The 19,330-nt window shown below is 40.5% G+C and overlaps 1 protein-coding gene across 5 annotated transcripts in view; it reads left to right on the top strand.

The window, feature by feature from the left end:
- TRIO (trio Rho guanine nucleotide exchange factor) overlaps positions 1-19,330 on the top strand; it is a 373,142-nt gene that overhangs the window by 196,453 nt on the left and 157,359 nt on the right. For all 5 annotated transcript variants that reach the window (XM_072153041.1, XM_072153043.1, XM_072153042.1 and 2 more), the window contains exons 32-33: positions 17,979-18,121; positions 19,211-19,282. In XM_072153041.1, coding sequence (XP_072009142.1) covers positions 17,979-18,121; positions 19,211-19,282 — 215 coding nt within the window. The remainder of the gene's footprint in view (positions 1-17,978; positions 18,122-19,210; positions 19,283-19,330) is intronic.

Below are 19,330 nucleotides of genomic sequence, written 5' to 3'. Positions count from 1 at the left end.
CACGGCCTTCGACAGGCAGGAGCCTCCGTCCGTCCAGACAGGAAGCTCCTGCCCGTCACTGTATAGTGCTCGTTGCGGCCGGATACGCCCGCTGGAGCACTATTACTGGAGCGATATGGCTGGAAGACAACCCCGGCGTACATCGCTCCATGAACTAGTTTGAGCGGCCGCGCGATGGCGTCATCGAGCGACCGCGCACCCCTTCCTGCCCGGACTGGGCAAGAAGATAGAAGACTTAGGCGAGTACAGGGTTTTTATTTTTTCAAAAAGGGCAGTAAAAAGATTGTGGCGACTGGGGGACAATAGTTAGTTATGAGGGGCAGTTTAGGAAATAATTAATTATGAAGGGCAGCATAGGAAATAATTAATGGGGGGCAGCATAGGAAATAATTAATGGTGGGGGTATAGGAAATAATTAATTATGAGGGGCAGTCTAGTAATTAATGGGGGGGGGAGGCATATTCAATAATTAATGGAGAGGGGTCCCAGTATATTTAATAATTAATTGGCCCAATTAATTAATAGGAACAATATATAAAATAGTTCACAAGGGGGTGTAGTATATTAAATAATTAATTGAGGGGGGTACCAGTGTATTACGGATGCGGTCACATGTACCGCTATTTATTTTTAAACTTTAGTCCGGCCCTCCAACAGTCTGAGGGGGACAGTGAACGGCCCCCTATGTAAAAAGTTTGGAGACCCCTGCTGTATAATAATGTGCTTCCTGGTGCTGGCGCCCCCTGCAGCCTGTGTGTGTATAGGAGAGATGCAACAGCTCCAGGCAGTCATGTTATAGCAGAACATGTCAGGTACTTGGGTAGCTGATGTCTATGTATTAGGAGGATGCAGCATGTCAGCAGATGCAGCACATACACCAGCAATGCTTTACTATACATTACACACAGACATGAGCAGGGGAACAGGGGTGACATCACTGCCTCTGACCATGTGACAAGCCTCATTTACATAATAAAGAAAAGAGGATTTTGCAATGATTAATGTATAAATTGACTAGATTAAGGCTGTGATGGGCTCCTTGTGAGCTGCTCCAACATGTAGTAGTGACAGGACAAGTGACACAGACTGCATGCAAAGTTTCTGCTTTCTGGAAACGAAATAGACAGAAACCAGGGCAGGAGGGGCGTAGCCATACGGAGTAATGGCTGCAGGCTCCAGGCTCTGAGGGAGCGCTCTATTCCCCTATCGCCAAGCCTCGTTTTGCCCCACTCTCACCTGATCGGAGGGGCACAGGGGCGCGCTCAGGGAGGTGTGGTGCTCTGGTATGCGGCGCCAGGAGGAGAGGCGCAGGTGACGCGGCCCCGATCAGGATGGCCGAGACGCGGGGGATTCTTCCTGTGCCCGGCCCGGCTCGTGTCTTGAGCCTCCTTTGCGGCAGCCGACAAGCGTGAGACAGCGCCGCACATAGCACTGCACGGCGTGCCGGGTGCCGGGGATCTCGGAGGAGAGGCGGTCCTGCAGTCCTGCGCGGGGTGCCCGAATAGTGCAGAGTGCCCCCGATACTGACGGGACTCCTGGGGCTCTCTGCATGAAGAGTGAGGACCTGGACGTACCTCTGGGAGCCGTAAGGAGAGGAGTATTGCCGGTCTCTGCACTGCTATGATTATAGCGTCGCTAAGTGAATGAGCAAGCGTCTTGTGAGCGAGTGAACCCTGAACCCTGCACCCTGCACCCTGCACCTGGGACTTTCGGAAGAGGGACCCCACCGACAGAAGTGATACCCGGACCCCCAAGGCAATGGTACAGTATAATTTATAGCTGTGGAACTTAGCAACTGCCCGGCACTCTATTTGCCCACTGAAGACCCCTGAGTCTATCTGGGGATTTATGATTTCCCCGCTGGTTATTCTGTGCCCTCTCGCTTCATGTCTTGCTGTTTGTAACACTAGCAATAACATAGGAATGTGCTGGACTAACTTGAGGTGTCAAAGCCGCTGACTAACCATCTAACTAAACTTCTTCTACTCATTCTCTAACTAATTGCCTACCCTTTGACTAATAACTTACTAACCTGGAACAATGGATGGAAAGGTGAATGCAGCTGTCTCTGGAACTAACCTTCTTCTCCTGAAAGTACATTTAGCCCTTGAGATGGATCTCACTTATTTCTGCTGTTTCCTTGCTTAATTGGTAGACTGTGAGAAAAGTGTTGGGATATTCTTCTGGTTGCTCTTAATCAGAATTAGCTAAGTGAACTATCACTTGCCATAATTGTTAAGCGGGAAAAGGGTACAAAGGTTGTGCTTTTGGTCTCCCATTTTTAAATGTGGAGATATCATTGAGAATATTGTTGGGACATTTTTTGCCCATAACTAGAAATAACCAAGTGAACTATCATCTGCCATAATTGTTGAGCTGGAAAAAGGCACAAAGGTTATATCTTAGATCTGCCATTTTAGAAACGTGGTGACAATAATTAATGTAGAAGAAGTGTTTTTCTTTTTTTTCCCCAGTTCGTGGGTATAATGACGAGAGGTAAAAACCTGCTAAAAAAAAATACCCCGCCTAAACTAAAAAACCAACTGACACGTGCCCAAAATAAATCATTGGTACGTGAACCTACTTCGAGTATACCAAAGGGGATTAACTCCTTACGCCTTAATTTCCAGCCAAGACTTACGGCCCAAGACGCTACCTCTCCTCAAGCTGACTCCCAATCGACAATAATGGCTACATCTTCGAGAGATGCGCATTCCGCTTCTCCCTCCCCAAATCACCAAGCCGTACTTACAGTAGAGGTAATGCAGAGCATGCTAGACAGATTTGAAACAAAACTCTTATCTAGAATGCAGAATGATGGGGGAATTACAAAAAGAAGTAAGGTCGATTGGAGAAAGGATAGACCAGGTGGAAACTAAACTATCAGAAGTGACAGTGTCTCAAAATAGTTTAATGACCTCGCATACCGAAATGGAACGTAAGATAACTGATTTGGAGTTAAAAATAGGGGATTTAGAGGACAGATCGAGGAGAAACAACGTTCGCCTTAGGGGCATCCCTGAAGCTGTTCCTGACTCAGCACTTGAGGAATACGCAGGCAAATTTATTTTGGCTATACTACCAGAGGCAAAAGAGTTAGATGTGACAATTGATCGCATCCATAGGATCCCGAGACCAAAACATTTAAAAGCAGATACCCCTAGAGATACCATCTTAAGGATGCATTTTTTTAAAACTAAAAATCTTCTAATACAGGAGACTCGTAAAAACCCCAGGTTTCCATCACCCTACGGGAACATTGAGATTTTTGCAGACCTGTCACCAATAACCTTAAAAAAGAGGCGCGAATTCGGGGAAATAACTAAAATCCTAAGAGATGCAGGTATGGCCTATAAATGGGGTTTCCCAGTAAAATTAATTGTGACAAAGGATAAGTCCACCTATACATGCAGTAATGTGATGCAAGCGGAAAAATTAATGGAAAAGTGGGGCTTGCTAAAATGTAAGAACACTGAAAAAGCTAAAAGTAATATAGATCAGGAGTGGTCCGTAGTAAAATAGGGAATAATGGGGAATGGTAGGGAGACCAATCCCTCATTTTGGAGACACCAAGGGGACGAAACTCTTCCACCTTACACAGGAGGGGGAGTCTCATCTCACTGGTGACTGTTTGCCCCGTATCCAGTATAAGAACACTGGATTTGTTTAAATCTAGGCCGGCTAATATCTTAGCTGGTCAGTTAATGTATTTGTATATTAAATATGTTGTTGTAGTGGTGTTCTGTATTTATGATAAGGCATGCTCTGGGAGGGGCAGTTTAACTGAAATAAATAAGAATGTATTAATAGCATTTAAAACGTGACTAAGATATGGTTATTGAAATAATGTCATTGAATGTTAATGGGTTGAACAATCCACAAAAGCGCACTTCACTCTGGAAAGAAATAATTAACACTCAAGCAGACATAATAGGGATACAAGAAACTCATCTACTTAAGAAAGATGAAGTCCGCCTACATCACCCCGACTTTCCTACGATTATATTTGCAACATCTAACTCTAAAAAAGCAGGGGTGTGTATGATGTTCAAAAACACTGTTATATTTGATCTTACCAGGAAACTGATTGATGAGGAGGGAAGATACATTATAGTTTTAGGTAAAATAAATGATGTCCCTTATACTTTTGTAACAATTTATGCCCCAAACAGAGGGCAAAAAACCTTCTTTAAAAAAATAGCTGGCCTGTTAGAACAAAATGCAGAGGGGAAAATTGTTATGATGGGAGATTTTAATATCCCTCCAGACAGAGAATTGGACTGCTCCTTGAACATGAGAGGTGGTAGAGAAGATTTAGCACAAATAATAACTGAAGAGAGGCTACATGATGTGTGGCGGTATCAACATGCTGAAGAAAGGGATTATACCTTCTTTTCTACTAGACACCTCTCGTATTCAAGGATAGACTTTTATCTAGTAAATAATTTAGCTTTAACATCTTGCTTAGTCTCCAAGATAGGTCAAATAACTTGGACGGATCACGCCCCTATATTTTTAACTATCAAGGAAAGCTCCATTGCTTTCACGAATTCTCCCTGGAGGCTAAATAACTCTCTTCTAAAAAATGAAAACACACAGAATTTGATCTTGGAGGTCATAGAGGAGTTTATTAATATTAACGATAATAAAGAAGTTAACGATGAATCCTTATGGTCGTCACTTAAATTACATATAAAAGAAGTCTTTAAGCAGGTAGCAGCAAGGGAAAAAAGAGCAAAAAATACTGAAATTCGCGAAATTTTGTCGCAGATAACTTTATTAGAGAATTCTAATAAAATAAACCCCTCAGCTTCCACTAGTAACAACCTCTCTTCACTTAGAACCACGCTGAGAGCACGGATGCTATCAGATTACGAGAAATCATTAAGGAAATTAAAATTACAAAATTATTCACTGGGAGATAGAGCAAGTGGGATTCTTGCTAAAAAAATTAAGAAAAAAATAGCTAAGGAACGAATAAATCTTATACAAGAAAGTAATAATAGGCAGATAAGAGACCCTAGGGAGGTGGCGGAGGCATTTAGGAAATATTATGCAGCATTGTATAACTTAAAAGATAATAAAGATACACCGCAACCAACTATAGAAGAAATTCGCCACTTTCTTTCTTCAGTCTCTCTCCCAAGTATCTCAGAAGAACAAGCCGCACACTTGGCAATGCCACTTAATCAAGAGGAATTAAACCGAGTTTTAAAGGGCCTTAAACCTAATTCTGCCCCAGGGCCGGATGGCTTGACAAATATGTTTTATTCTAATTTCGCTCAGGCCCTGAACCCGCTTTTAATAAGAACCTTTAATTTCTGGCAAAATCAGGGCAGGATTTCAAAGATGAATGCTGAAACAATAATTAGAGCAATACCAAAGCAAGATAATCTTAATCCTCTCCCAGAAAATTATAGACCAATAGCATTAATTAACTGCGATTTAAAAATTTACGCTAAGCTGCTGGCAAACAGATTGGAAAGAATAATTCCCAGCCTAGTATCTACAGATCAAACAGGGTTTGTATATGGGAGACAAACTAAAGATGCGACAAGGAGGATGATGGACCTTATTCATCTAGCAAACTCAATGGGAGCCCCGGTTGCATTCCTGTCACTAGATGCTGAAAAAGCTTTTGACAGGGTGCACTGGGGCTACCTAAAGGAGGTCCTGTCCAAATTTGGCATTGCTGATCAAATTCAAAAATCAATTTTAGCTCTCTACTCGGCCCCTTCAGCGCGGGTTCTGATTTCAGGTTTTTTATCCTCACCACTTAACATCTCTAATGGTACCCGCCAGGGGTGTCCCCTATCACCGCTAATATTTGCGTTGATAATGGAACCACTGGCGGAAATGGTGAGGTCTAATTCAGAAATTGTGGGTATTCCAGCGGGTAAGGAAAGACATATAATCACCTTATACGCTGATGATGTCATCATCACATGCCAAGACCCCGAAAAATCGCTACCTAACTTGCTAAAGATCCTAAAGTTATTTTCACATATTTCATACTACAAGTTGAATATTAAAAAATCGGTTGCTCTCCCAATAAATGTCCCACTCACAGCATGTAGGGATATGTTTAATACCTGTGGCATAATCTGGAAACCAGAAGGCATAAAATACTTGGGGGTTATTTTGTGCCCAACAACAAATGAGACAATAAGGAAGAATTTAACTAAATTAAAAGCAAACCTGAAAACAGATTTTGACAAATTAGGCAAAATTTATTTATCTTGGGTGGCAAGAATCCAGTTTTGCAAGATGACAGCCCTGCCTAAGATTTTGTATGTCTTCCGATGCCTCCATGCACGAGTTTCTAAAAAAGTCCTAAGAGAGATCCAGATAATCCTTAATAATTTTGTGTGGAATAACAAACACCCACGAGTAGCAAAGGCGAATTTGCACTTCCCACTTAACAAAGGAGGCATGGCAATGCCAGATATTGCAACCTACTATAAGGCTGTTTCCATTGACTCATTGAGAGAGTGTTGGAACCCGAAAGAAAACCATAAATGGATGAGTTTAGAACAGTACATTTTTGGTGGGAGATCTCTTAGAACAGTAATGGAGGCAGCCTATTTGGGGAATTTAACGATTTCCACTAACATGCCCTCATTACAATACACTTTGAAAACCTGGAACGAAGTAGGTGGTAGCATAGGCTTAAAAAGAGGACAGATGTCCATTCGAGCATTGGAATTACTCGGCCCTAATATGATATTAGAGCTGTGGGCGAATAAAGGCATATACACTATCTCAGACCTTTATGAGGGCAAAGCGATAAAGTCTTTTGAAACCCTTAAGGACCAATTCGATTTGCCCAATAAGGTCTTTTTTCAATATTTACAAATAAGAAATATATTAGCAGAGGGGGAAAAGGAAAGCAACTCTCACCTGTATCCCCTGAAAAAACTATTTGAGCCCCCTGAGAGAAAAGTAAGGGGTATATCAATTGCATATAATATTCTTAATTTACAGGGGTTAACAGACAAGCTGAGCTACATGAAAAAATGGGAGTCGGACCTGAATGCAGTATGGGATGATGAGCAGTGGGCAAAAACATTTAGATGGACAGCTCAATGTTCGCCATGCATAAACCACTTAGAACAAATAAAAAAGATGCATATGAGATGGTATCTTACACCAGACAGATTGTCCAAAGGAGGCACATCATCTTCTCTATGTTGGCGGGGATGCGGTATTAAAGGAGACCAAGTCCATATGTGGTGGTCATGCCCTAAACTAACCTCATTTTGGTCACAAATAGGGGATCTGATTAACACAGTCACACAAGCTCAGAATGTTATTTCCCCACAGTTAGCTTTATTACATTTAGGGACTGATAAATTCCCAATGTCCCAGAGATGGATTATTACGTATATCCTGATTGCAGCAAGGCAATGCATAGCTGCAAACTGGAAGACGGCACAAAAACTAAACCTAATAGAAGTTTGCAACAGAGTAAACATGTATAGCCATTATGAAATTATGATGGCCTCAAATTACACACATCTCTGCAGAACAAAAGAAAAATGGGATATATGGGAGAAGTCCCCCTTTTCAGTAAAATAAGTTTGGTCCTTGAAAGATACCCTAAAGTGTTCAACCCACAATATTTAACAAATGGTCACGTTTAACTTGAATGGGAAAATAAAAATCAAAAATTCTTGTTACTTCTAAATCTTGAGTTTGAAACGCCGCCCCTCCCAGGACGCAGCTGCTAAAAAAAAAAATATATATATGTCTGTCTGTATTGTCTATATCTGTTTACATATTTGTATTTTTGTATAATAATAAAAAAAAAAAAAAAAAAGGACAAGTGACACAGACCTGATGACAAGTGTCCTTTAAGCTGCAAAATGGCTGCATCTTGAAGGGGTTAAAGATAATAATATGCCCTCTTTATTCTAACATGTATATAATATTCTGATCCATGTACATAAATAGGCAGCAGCAGCATTCACAATGTCTCTACATATATTTAATTCTATATCATTAGGATTATGTGTGATGTAGACAATGCTGGTATATGACAGTCAGACTAGGTGGATTGACCTCTAAAGAACAAAATCCCGTCACTTTGTAACTACGCTTAGTAAAGAATATAGACAAATAACTAATATCATTCAGAAATGCATTCCGCTACTCTTTCAAGATGACATTTTAGCACATATCTTAAAAAATGAATATGAGATATATTAAAAAAAAAAAATTGAGAAAGCCCCTTGTTTAGGCACTATTCTGTCACCAAGCCTCTTTTTGGAAAGGACATGTAATCCAAAAGGTAATTATAAATGTGGACAGAATATTTGTACATCTTGCAGTTTTACAGAGATTACAATTTTTTTCTTGTAACACTACATAGTGCAGTATATTTAATAGACTGCATAACGTGCAAAATCCAGTACGTTGGTTGTACAATCACTCTCCTAAAATAACGTATTTGCAAACATCTATCGAACACCATGAACTCATCGGCTTCTAACCCCTCTGCAGTCTCGAAACATACTAGGGGTTTCAGATTCAGGGGCATTGAATGAGTTCTGAGACCTGTCAGAGGGGGTGATCACAGAGGCAAACTATTAAACAAGTAAGAATACTGGATTTTTGTCTTGAACACAACATATCATAAAGGTGTAGATATCAAGACTTAATATACCAGTATTTAATTTTCCAAAAACATTATTTTAAGTTCAAAAATATACAGTTTAGCGCAATGTTATGTATTATTTGATATTTACATTGTTTGTCCCTGTTATTAAAGAATCTGTACAATAACAAACTATATATTTCTACATATGCTATTTTGTGCCAAGAACTTTGTATAATGCATAATACATTGCGCCTTTCCTTTGTATTTTTTTATCGTCTTCTGCCAGTTTTTTGTATGACTATTTCCATGTTTTGCTGACACATGATGCTTAATTGATATGTGATGTCATGTTAGTATTAGATAATCATTGGCTGTTTTTAGCAACTTTTATCTATACATATGCTGTTCTTAACTAATTAATTCAGACTATGATTAAGAGCTTTTGCTCGAAATGCGTCAGCCTGGACTGTGTACTGTTCTTATTTTTTATACACAATAAAACTAAAGTTTTACATCATGGACACGCTGTGCTGGAGGATTTTTTCCTTTCTTTAATGTTCCTGTAGGCGCTACTCCGATGAGCCTCTTCAGCACGACTGCCCTAATTGCTGAGGATCTGCAGCCGGTAGCAAATTCAGAATTTCTTGTTGGTGGATGCAGGGCAGATTCTAGGGTATTTGCTACCTAAGGCGAAAATTTAAATGAAGCACCCGCCCCCATACACCGGTGCATCCCTGCTTTCATCTTCAGCCCACTGAATTTCCAAATTTTTAAAAAGGATTTACAACCTGATTGCTGACAACATTACTTAAAGAAGACCTGTCAACAATAAAAAAAAAGCACTAGGAGCTGGGTTTCGACAATGCTAGCAGTGTAACACTGCTGTATCTGGGGTAGCACTAGAAGCTGCTGTTTTTATGGGTGACAGGTCCTCTTTAAAATTAGTCACTTTATTACCACACATACTAACAGCCTCTAGCCAGTCAGTGGCACAGACAATAGTGGCATCTAGTACCTCACGGGTGACGATCTGATACAGATTTACTGCCCAAAATTGTATTAAAATTGTGCCCCCACTCACTTAAATGACATACAGTACCCCATGTAAACCCCCTTCCCTTTTATATCCAGCTCCCTCCTATATTCATCTAATTCTTTACCCTAAAGTTATTAATTATATAATATGTAGTTAAATTATGGTTAAAAGCCACACCCAGGTTATGTAGTGTCCAGCTCACCTCCCATATTATATAATATACAGCCCCTCTTATTATATTATATACAGCCCCCCTTATTATAAAATATGCAGCTCCTATATTCTATAATATACAACCCCCTCACATATTATGTAGCCCCCTTATTATATTATACACACCCCCATATTCTATAGTATACAGCCCCCTTATTCTATAATATTCAGCCCCTGTATTATGATATACAACCCCTGTATTATATAATATTTAGCCCCCTTGCATTTTATTATATGCAGCCCCCTTTATCATTATATACAGCCCCCTTTATCATTATATACAGCCCCCTTTATCATTATATACAGCCCCCTTTTTCATTATACACAGCCCCCTTTTTCCATTTTATACAGCCCCCCTTTTTCCATTTTATACAGCTCCCTTTTTGTCATCTTATACAGCCCCCTTTGTCATCTTATACAGCCCCCCTTTTTATAAAACTCCCCTTCAGTCAAACTCCCCCGCCCCGCTCACGTCCTCTGCATTTTCCCCGCTCTTTGGCTGCCTTGTGCTGCTCTGTGAACAATAATAATAATTCTTTATTTACATAGCGCACACAGATTACGCAGCGTTGCACAGGGCATGGCAAATTGGTGAAGGTACGCAGGCAGTGAAGTGAAGTCATCACGGGCACAGACAGAAGGATCTGTGCGGCGCCGCTCTGTACATCATTCACGCCTTAAAGAGACATCCGCAATTGATATATACACTCACCGGCCACTTTATTAGGTACACCTGTCCAACTGCTCGTTAACACTTAATTTCTAATCAGCCAATCACATGGCGGCAACTCAGTGCATTTAGGCATGTAGACATGGTCAAGACAATCTCCTGCAGTTCAAACCGAGCATCAGTATGGGGAAGAAAGGTGATTTGAGTGCCTTTGAACGTGGTATGGTTGTTGGTGCCAGAAGGGCTGGTCTGAGTATTTCAGAAACTGCTGATCTACTGGGATTTTCACGCACAACCATCTCTAGGGTTTACAGAGAATGGTCCGAAAAAGAAAAAACCTCCAGTGAGCGGCAGTTCTGTGGGTGGAAATGCCTTGTTGATGCCAGAGGTCAGAGGAGAATGGGCAGACTGGTTCGAGCTGATAGAAAGGCAACAGTGACTCAAATCGCCACCCGTTTCAACCAAGGTAGGCAGAAGAGCATCTCTGAACGCACAGTACGTCGAACTTTGAGGCAGATGGGCTACAGCAGCAGAAGACCACACCGGGTGCCACTCCTTTCAGCTAAGAACAGGAAACTGAGGCTACAAATTTGCACAAGCTCATCGAAATTGGACAGTAGAAGATTGGAAAAACGTTGCCTGGTCTTATGAGTCTCGATTTCTGCTGCGACATTCGGATGGTAGGGTCAGAATTTGGCGTCAACAACATGAAAGCATGGATCCATCCAACGGTTCAGGCTGGTGGTGGTGGTGTCATGGTGTGGGGAATATTTTCTTGGCACTCTTTGGGCCCCTTGGTACCAATTGAGCATCGTTGCAATGCCACAGCCTACCTGAGTATTGTTGCTGACCATGTCCATCCAACATCTGTTGGCTACTTTCAGCAGGATAATGCGCCATGTCCTAAAGCTGGAATCATCTCAGACTGGTTTCTTGAACATGACAATGAGTTCACTGTACTCAAATGTCCTCCACAGTCACCAGATCTCAATCCAAAAGAGCATCTTTGGGATGTGGTGGAACGGGAGATTTGCATCATGGATGTGCAGTCGACAAATCTGCGGCAACTGTTTGATGCCATCATGTCAATATGGACCAAAATCTCTGAGGAATGCTTCCAGCACCTTGTTGAATCTATGCCACGAAGACTTGAGGCAGTTCTGAAGGCAAAAGGGGGTCCAACCCGTTACTAGCATGGTGTAACTAATAAAGTGGCCGGTGAGTGTATATAATTTTTTCTTCATGTAGGCGATTCAGGCGGCGATGGCCACCCGAATCACCCACCTTACGGCCCAAAATTCTGCCGTTTGCTTCAGGGTGTGGGCATCTGCCGCCTGAAGCGATATTTTCATCTCGCCTCATGGCAGATGTGGCCTAGGTGGATGGACCAGGTCACTAGGTCCACACACTGGTCTCCTGCTATCACACGCTGCAGCTAGGCTTTCGCTGCTGTGGGAACCAGGGAAACATGTGACTTGATCAGATAACATGGCTGTCTGGAGATCAGCAGCTTCTTTAGAGCTGCTGTAATACTGCATACACGATCGAAGCTAACATTGAACTGGATTACACACTGACTCTGCTTTCCCTAAAAGGTGCTGCCGCTAACCTACAGCTAGATCTTAAACAACATCCCAACGCATGTTTCACCAGTGTGACCCGCCTTCTTCTTAGGGGCGGCGGTCGGACTGGGCCATCTTTTATTTAGTCTCAGAGCCTATCATAAACTGTTTAATTCATGCTATTTAAAAAAAATAAATGTAATAGTGTTAGACCACTGAAATTTGAGGGGGCATACAGGATAACTAAGAATATTAAACAACAATATAAATAAATATGTGAAACTTAATTTCAAAAATGTTCACATTAAGATAAAGTTAGCCTGAGAAAAGAAGAATTGCTGTGTAGTAATAACACAACGTACAATATTCCTTTTACAAAATGCAACAGCATCACATATATCATTTTAGGATATTGCAGAATTTAATACAGATTATGCGTATAAGGAAGTGGCTTTAGCCATACTGGGCATCTGTTAATCTGTTATTTAAAATATATATCCATATGATATGCGATGGAGCATAGATGTTTTAGCAGAGGATACACTTAAACAACAGAAACAGCACATATAACAAATAGCCAAAGTTATACGTATCATTTAATCCATTAAATGTGATTGTGCGCAATCTATAAATCCATTGGCTCTGGGTCCTTAGCAGTGCATTGTCAAGGTCGCTCCCTCTGATGCTTAGTTACACATGGGTAATGGCCCACCCTTTAAGGTCACTGATTCTAAGATTATGCATCTCTGTAAAATGTTCCGCTACCGGGGCTTAAGGCCTAAGTACAAAATTGAGTGTTTCTAGTATAAAGGTCTTACTGAGCTTTTATCATTGTGCCTTTTTAGAAAGTATCTCCCTGCTTCACAGCCTTCCCTATGACCAATGCTAATGTAGAGGCTTTCAACATCAGTTGTGACTAGCCATTCATCTTCTTCAAGAGTGACATCAGAGAATACTTTCAGAACCTGCATTGTATGTCATGCATAGGAGAAAAGGTTGTAAACATAATGGCGAAGTTAATTATCCAACCACTGACCTTATGTCTCCGTCAGGCACCCAAGCCCCGACGCTATGGGTGTGCCCGGGGGGCTCCTCATAATTCTCCTAATTTTTATGGACTTTGGGAAGCATATAGAATGTTGCAATCTTTGGGTGCCTGACGGAGTCATGTTCTTTTTTGGAGATTGCCTCATTGATTACACCATTTTTAATTATTATCTCCTAATAAGTTTGAAAAGCTGCCGTGGATCTCCCCAGAGGATCTTATAACACGTTTTATTGGGAAGAGGGATGATGTGAATTTCTAGTTTTTTAAATTTATTTTTTCACTTTTATTTACTTTTTAAATTACTATTTTTCAGACTCCTTAGGGTGCTTTAACCCTAGGTTATCTGATTGATCCTACCATTTATGGCCATACTACAGTATGGCAGTATATGGGGATTTCCTCATTATTCATTACAATGTGCAAATCGCAGTTGTAATGAAATTTCAGAGAGCCTTGGGTCTTTGTATGACCCGAGGCTGTCATGCGACCAGATCACCACTCCCGCTGACGTCATGGGGAGCCACGATCTTCACAAAGATGGCATAGATAGCAATGTAAACACCTGCGATGGGTGCTACCGGTTGTTGTTTGCAGCAATTCTGCAACAAACACCCTACAAGTATGGAGAGTGCTCAGCCTGTGAGCCCTCTCCATACGTTGCGAGAAAATGTGTGGCATATATGTCTCACGTCGTTCAGCGGTTAATAACTATAAAAACACATAAAAATGCAAGAAAAGAGAGAGTGAAAACCAGACTGACGCAGGAATAAAATGAAGATCGAGTCCTCTTCATGAAGCCGTGGTATCACCATTACGTATTATTCTATAAGTTGTTGGGGTTTATAGAGTGGTGTGAATATATTTGGTTCTAGCTTTTAAACGCTTTAACATTGATTTTGAGATTCAGGTTGGTTGAAAAATTTGGGTAATATGTCCCAAGAGGCTTAAATAAAATAAATCCCATAAATAACCGCATTTCTAGAACTTTTAAGAAGTTTGTTAAATCTAACATTAACATCAAGAAACTAAAAAAAAGTACACATGCAACATGGGATACATTCACTAATAAAATTCCACTTTTTCTTTATTAACCCCTTGAAGGAAATTTACCATAAAATTCAAGTATGATAAACCAGGGACACTTACTTATAGATTTACGCAATCTTCTTATTTTTGTTGTGTGACTTCCTGCCTTCCTTCTAAAAACAACTTTTAAATTAATGCTAATTAGCCTTAGGGGCTCTAGTGGGTGTTTCTGGAGCTTCTCAGTGCTGTAGTTTCACAGTTAATTACAAAGAGCCGAGCAGGTCTTCCCTCCCCTTGCACTTTCTGCTGCTAGATTACACAGGAAGAGGCAGGAGGCGGAGACCAGGGGATGGGGTGAGGCATTTTCTGCTCATTGTAATAGCCTGCAAATCTGCAGCACTGAGGGGCTCTTATAATGTCCAGAGCAATTCTGAATAATTAGCATAATTTAAAAGTTGCTTTTAGCAGTAAGGTGGCCATGGATAACAAATATAAGAAGATTACCACAGTCACAGTGCCTGGATCTTTGAGTAAGTGTCCCTAGTTTATCCATGCTTGATTTTTTTCTTTAAATCAGGTAACTTTTATTTAAGCATATAAACTTCACAGTATTAACATACAGAAATCATAAACACTTCTGTGTAGTGTACAATTAGTTTCAAACATTATACAATACAAACCTCCCCCCCTCCTTAGGTCTGGCTGTTTCACGATTCCCAAAGATTGCCTCTTATTCCAGTGTCCCCAGAATAATCATTCCCAGCGCCTATCTCCTCTTCCCTCATAATTCTGGCCATCCCTCAGGACGGACCCTCTGCCACCTACGTATCAAATCATCAGCCCCTATACCTGGACACTCAAGCCATTTAATCCACTGCTTCGCAAATTTCTTGAGTGCATTTCTCTTCAGATACACCCCCAACTCCATCTTCTGACATTCTCGGCAGGTCTGCATCTAACCAATGCCTCGCAATGGTCTTTCGTGCTTGGTACAGTAATTTTGCCACTGCCATTTGTTCTGCCCTAGTGACATCTATTCCACCCACATATCCTAACACACAGATTTTGGGATCTTGCTGAATCTGAACTCCAAACACCTCCTGTATTAATCGCTGAACCTTACTCCACAACCCTTTTAACCTCGGGCAAATCCAGAACATGTGTAATATGTCAGCCCCCTCAGCCCGGCATCTTGGGCAACACGTATCTTCCCTCAATCGCATTTTATGCAATACCAGCGGAGTCCTATATGCCCTATGTAATATGCCTTTGCGCTACATTCAGGGACAATTTACTCGTAAACTCGAGAATCTCTTCCCATTCATCATCTGGCAGTTCTCCTACCTCGAGGTCCCATTTCCTACATCCATGCTTGATTTTGAATGTAGATTTTCTTCAACCACTTAACATAGCGGCACCACCAAAATGGGTGCCATCATTTTGGCTTTGTCACTTCCCATGACGTCATCGGGAAGCGACAATCTATCTCCATGTGAGCCTTAGATCTTTGTAAGACCAGTGGCTGTATGATTTCTGTGCATTTGTTACAGTCTTCCAATATAAGGTAAGATTAATCAGACCAACTAGGGTTAAAGTACCCAAGGGGCTCTGAAAAATAGAAAAATAAATAAAAACTTTTAAAATAAATAAATTAAAAATTAAATTGCCCCCCCCCCTTTCCCCAGAACCGATATAAATAAATGGTAAAAATCATTAACATGTTAGCTATCACAGCCTCCCAAAATGTCTGATCTATGAAAATATAATAAAGCAATGGAAAATTGCCCAAATTCGAAAATTCCACTTTTTCGCCTTTTTACAACATGTAATAAATATAAAAAGTTATTAAAAGACCGTACAGTTCTTAAAATGGTAGCAATGAAAACATCTCGCCTCGCAAAAAATTATACGGACAGTCCCCTACTTAACACCCAACTTACAGACTACCCCTAATTACAAACGGACCTGTGGATATTGGTAATTTATTGTACTTTTGCCTTAGGCTACAATGATCAGCTGTAAGAGTTATCAAAGGTGTCTGCAATGAAGCTTTATTGTTAATCCTGGTTTTGATGACAACCCAGCATTTTTAAAATCCAATTGTCACAGAGACCAAATAAAATATTCTCTGGGGTTCCAATTATAAAGTATACAGTTCCGACTTAAATACAAATACAATTTAAGAACAAACCTCCAGAACTTAATCTGTATGTAACCTGGGGACTGCCTGTACCACACACAGTTATGTACACTGAAGTATGCATTGCTCATATCGACCCAATGAATAAAGTAGACATGTCATTTGGGGTGCACAGTGAAAGCCGTAAAATCTCAAGCCCACAAAAAAACGGCGCAAATGCTCTTTTTTTTTCACCAATTTCAATGCATTTGGAATTTTTTTCCCAGTACATGGCATGAAATATTAAATCCAATCACTATGAAGTACAATTTAATACTTAGAAAACAAGCCCTCATCCAGATCAAAAGTTATAGATTTTTGAAGATGGGGAGTGAAAAATGAAAACTCAAAAATGAAAAATGCCCTGGTCTTTAAGAGTTTCACAAAGGTTAAAACAAAATGAATGTGCAAACTAGAAAGTTTTTTTTTTTTTCTAAACCATGTGGTTGTGGACAGGGCGCATAACAACATGACAGGTTTGCCATTGCAGAGCTGATATATACAGGCTATAAAATGTTTATTTTTTTTTTTAATAATATTTAATTGTATTTTTTTGGGGACAGAGCTGGTTGAGTGGCCCTTTTTTTTGCATCAAGAATTGTTCTTTTCAGTTATGCCATTTTGGGTGATTCCCCGTTTCGGCTTTCACTGTTCGGGTCTAATGATGCTTCAGCTTTCTTGCACAGATTGTTACGGACATGGCAATAATAAATGTCTGTAAATACATTTTTGCTTTTTCTTGCATGCTTTATATATGTAATAGTGGTGGTTTGGGGGCTTTCTATTTATTTCTGTTATGTTTTAATTTGTTTCTATGTATTACTTTTGGATTTTAAAAAGCATTTTTCTGATTGCTTGTTCAAGCTGCTAAACTGTAAAACAAATGTGTTGCAATGTAGTGTAACTGTTAGGAATGCTGATGCGTGGTCAATCTGTTAGTCAGATCCTGCCAGGAGCAGTGGAAACCCTTGGGTTGCCATGGGAAGGATTGAATCCCCTAGTAAGCGGCAAATGGTGTCTATTTAGAAGGGGAAGGCTAAGGAAGCCTCTGGGGGAGCGTTCACACATGCAGTTATTCAGATGCAGGAATTGGGGTGAAAAGAAGAGAAAGGTGTAGTACCTCTCAATGATATGTCCTCACCCATTTTGATCCATACCTTCTTTTGACTTAAAAAAACTGAACGTATGAATGCACCCTTAAACTCCACTGTCATGCATGGTTTATACAGCTGAGGCCCACAACTTGTGGCATCACTTCCGCTTGTGAGCCTGTTCCATAAGCTACACATAATAGTACTGTACTATGTGGGAAGTCCCCTCCTTCCATACAGTACTATTAAATTCAGTGTCTGAAAAGGGTTAAACCATTTTAAATCTGCTTTCTGTACAGTACTCCACAGACCTCTCAAATACAGAACCAAATGTTACTGAAACTCAATTAGCACTTGGCAACAGAATTCACACATATAACAGAAGTATTGAAGAGTAAAGTGGTTATAGTTGCTCATGGAAAACAATCCAAGCACAGCTGTCATTTCATAAACTGCTGGGAAAATGAAAGTTGATATCATTTGTTGCAAAATATAAGTAGCATAATGCTATCTTGTATGCTGTGCATTCACTTTATTACTTATTTATTCTTTAGGGTTCTAGTATTGAGAACAAGCAAGACTGGATTAAGCATATACGTGAAGTTATACAAGACAGAACTATTCACTTAAGAGGTGCTTTGAAAGAACCTATTCATATACCCAAGACCGTTTCATCTAAACAAAAATCTGTCAGACGGTAAGTCTTAACAAATAAATATAAAGCAGGATTTCAGCAGGATTTCACATATGGAATTCTTCTGCAGGGCCCATTAAATATAACACATACAACATCTATTTCTCTATTATACCTGCTGGTTCGCTTTTGAGAAATCAGATTTGGAAAAGGTACTTAACTTCATGACTCGGGCTGCTATTTTTTATGCCCACACAACTCGGGCTCCACAAGTTGAATAAAGATGGTTATCTTTTCTAAATGTTTCTTTCTCAAAAGCTAAGCAGCAGGTGTCTTTTTTTTTTTTTAAATTTGCTTTGACACACAAAAAAGTACAATAAGTACAGCATGCATCATCAGAAGTAAATGAATGCAAATAAAATTTTACATATAATTCACCAATGGTATAGTTATGGTGAAAAAAACCTACCAGTATGTTTTGGAGTGTGGGAGGAAACCGGACGACCCGGAGGAAACACACACAAACATGGAGAGAACATACAAACTCTTTGCAGATGTTGACCATGGGACTTGAACCCAGCTCTCCAGTACTGCAGGGCTGTAATTCTAACCACTAAGCCACCATGCTAAATTCTCTGATCGCTGGTTCAAGTCAAATACACTGCTCTACAATACTTAATTGTGCAGACGCATGTGCAGACAATTTACAGTCAGACCCGGAAGGGATCTGACTGCTTAGGACGTCGGGCAGCCCCGGGGCACTTGGCAAATTTTGGGGCTGCCCAGAAGACGATCGGATCCCCCGGTAAGTCGGTTCCAATCGTGGGTGTTAAAGCACTGTGTCAGCTGTAATAGACAGCTGAAAGCCGCTGCTTCTGGTGCCGGCACCGTTCGTGAGCCGGTGCCAGAAGCGGGACGTTATAGAATGTCCCGGTGCAGGAAGTATCTACCCGCAGGGACGTACTTTAACGTCCTGGTGCGCTTAGGGGTTAAAATGTGGTTCTCGTTTGTAAGTAGATAACATTTAAATAAGTATGTTTATGGTGTAAGATGCACCAGGCCATGATAATAACCATTGCACAATATTATAGAAATCATCTTGATAATACATGGTGTACATGCTTTACCATCATAACTATTTTCTTTTATTAGATGCAGTAGAGGAGAAGAAACGGCAGAAGGGAGCCTAGAATCTGGCCTGCATTCCAGTTCAGGTCCCAGAATGTATGTGGTAAAAGGTTTAACCTACATAACGAGCATTTTGTTACTGTT

This window comes from Engystomops pustulosus, chromosome 5, assembly GCF_040894005.1.
Source record: "Engystomops pustulosus chromosome 5, aEngPut4.maternal, whole genome shotgun sequence".
Taxonomy (NCBI): Eukaryota; Metazoa; Chordata; class Amphibia; order Anura; family Leptodactylidae; genus Engystomops; species Engystomops pustulosus.
Note: the sequence above shows the minus strand (reverse complement) of the source record. Positions and strands in the feature narration are given on the sequence as shown.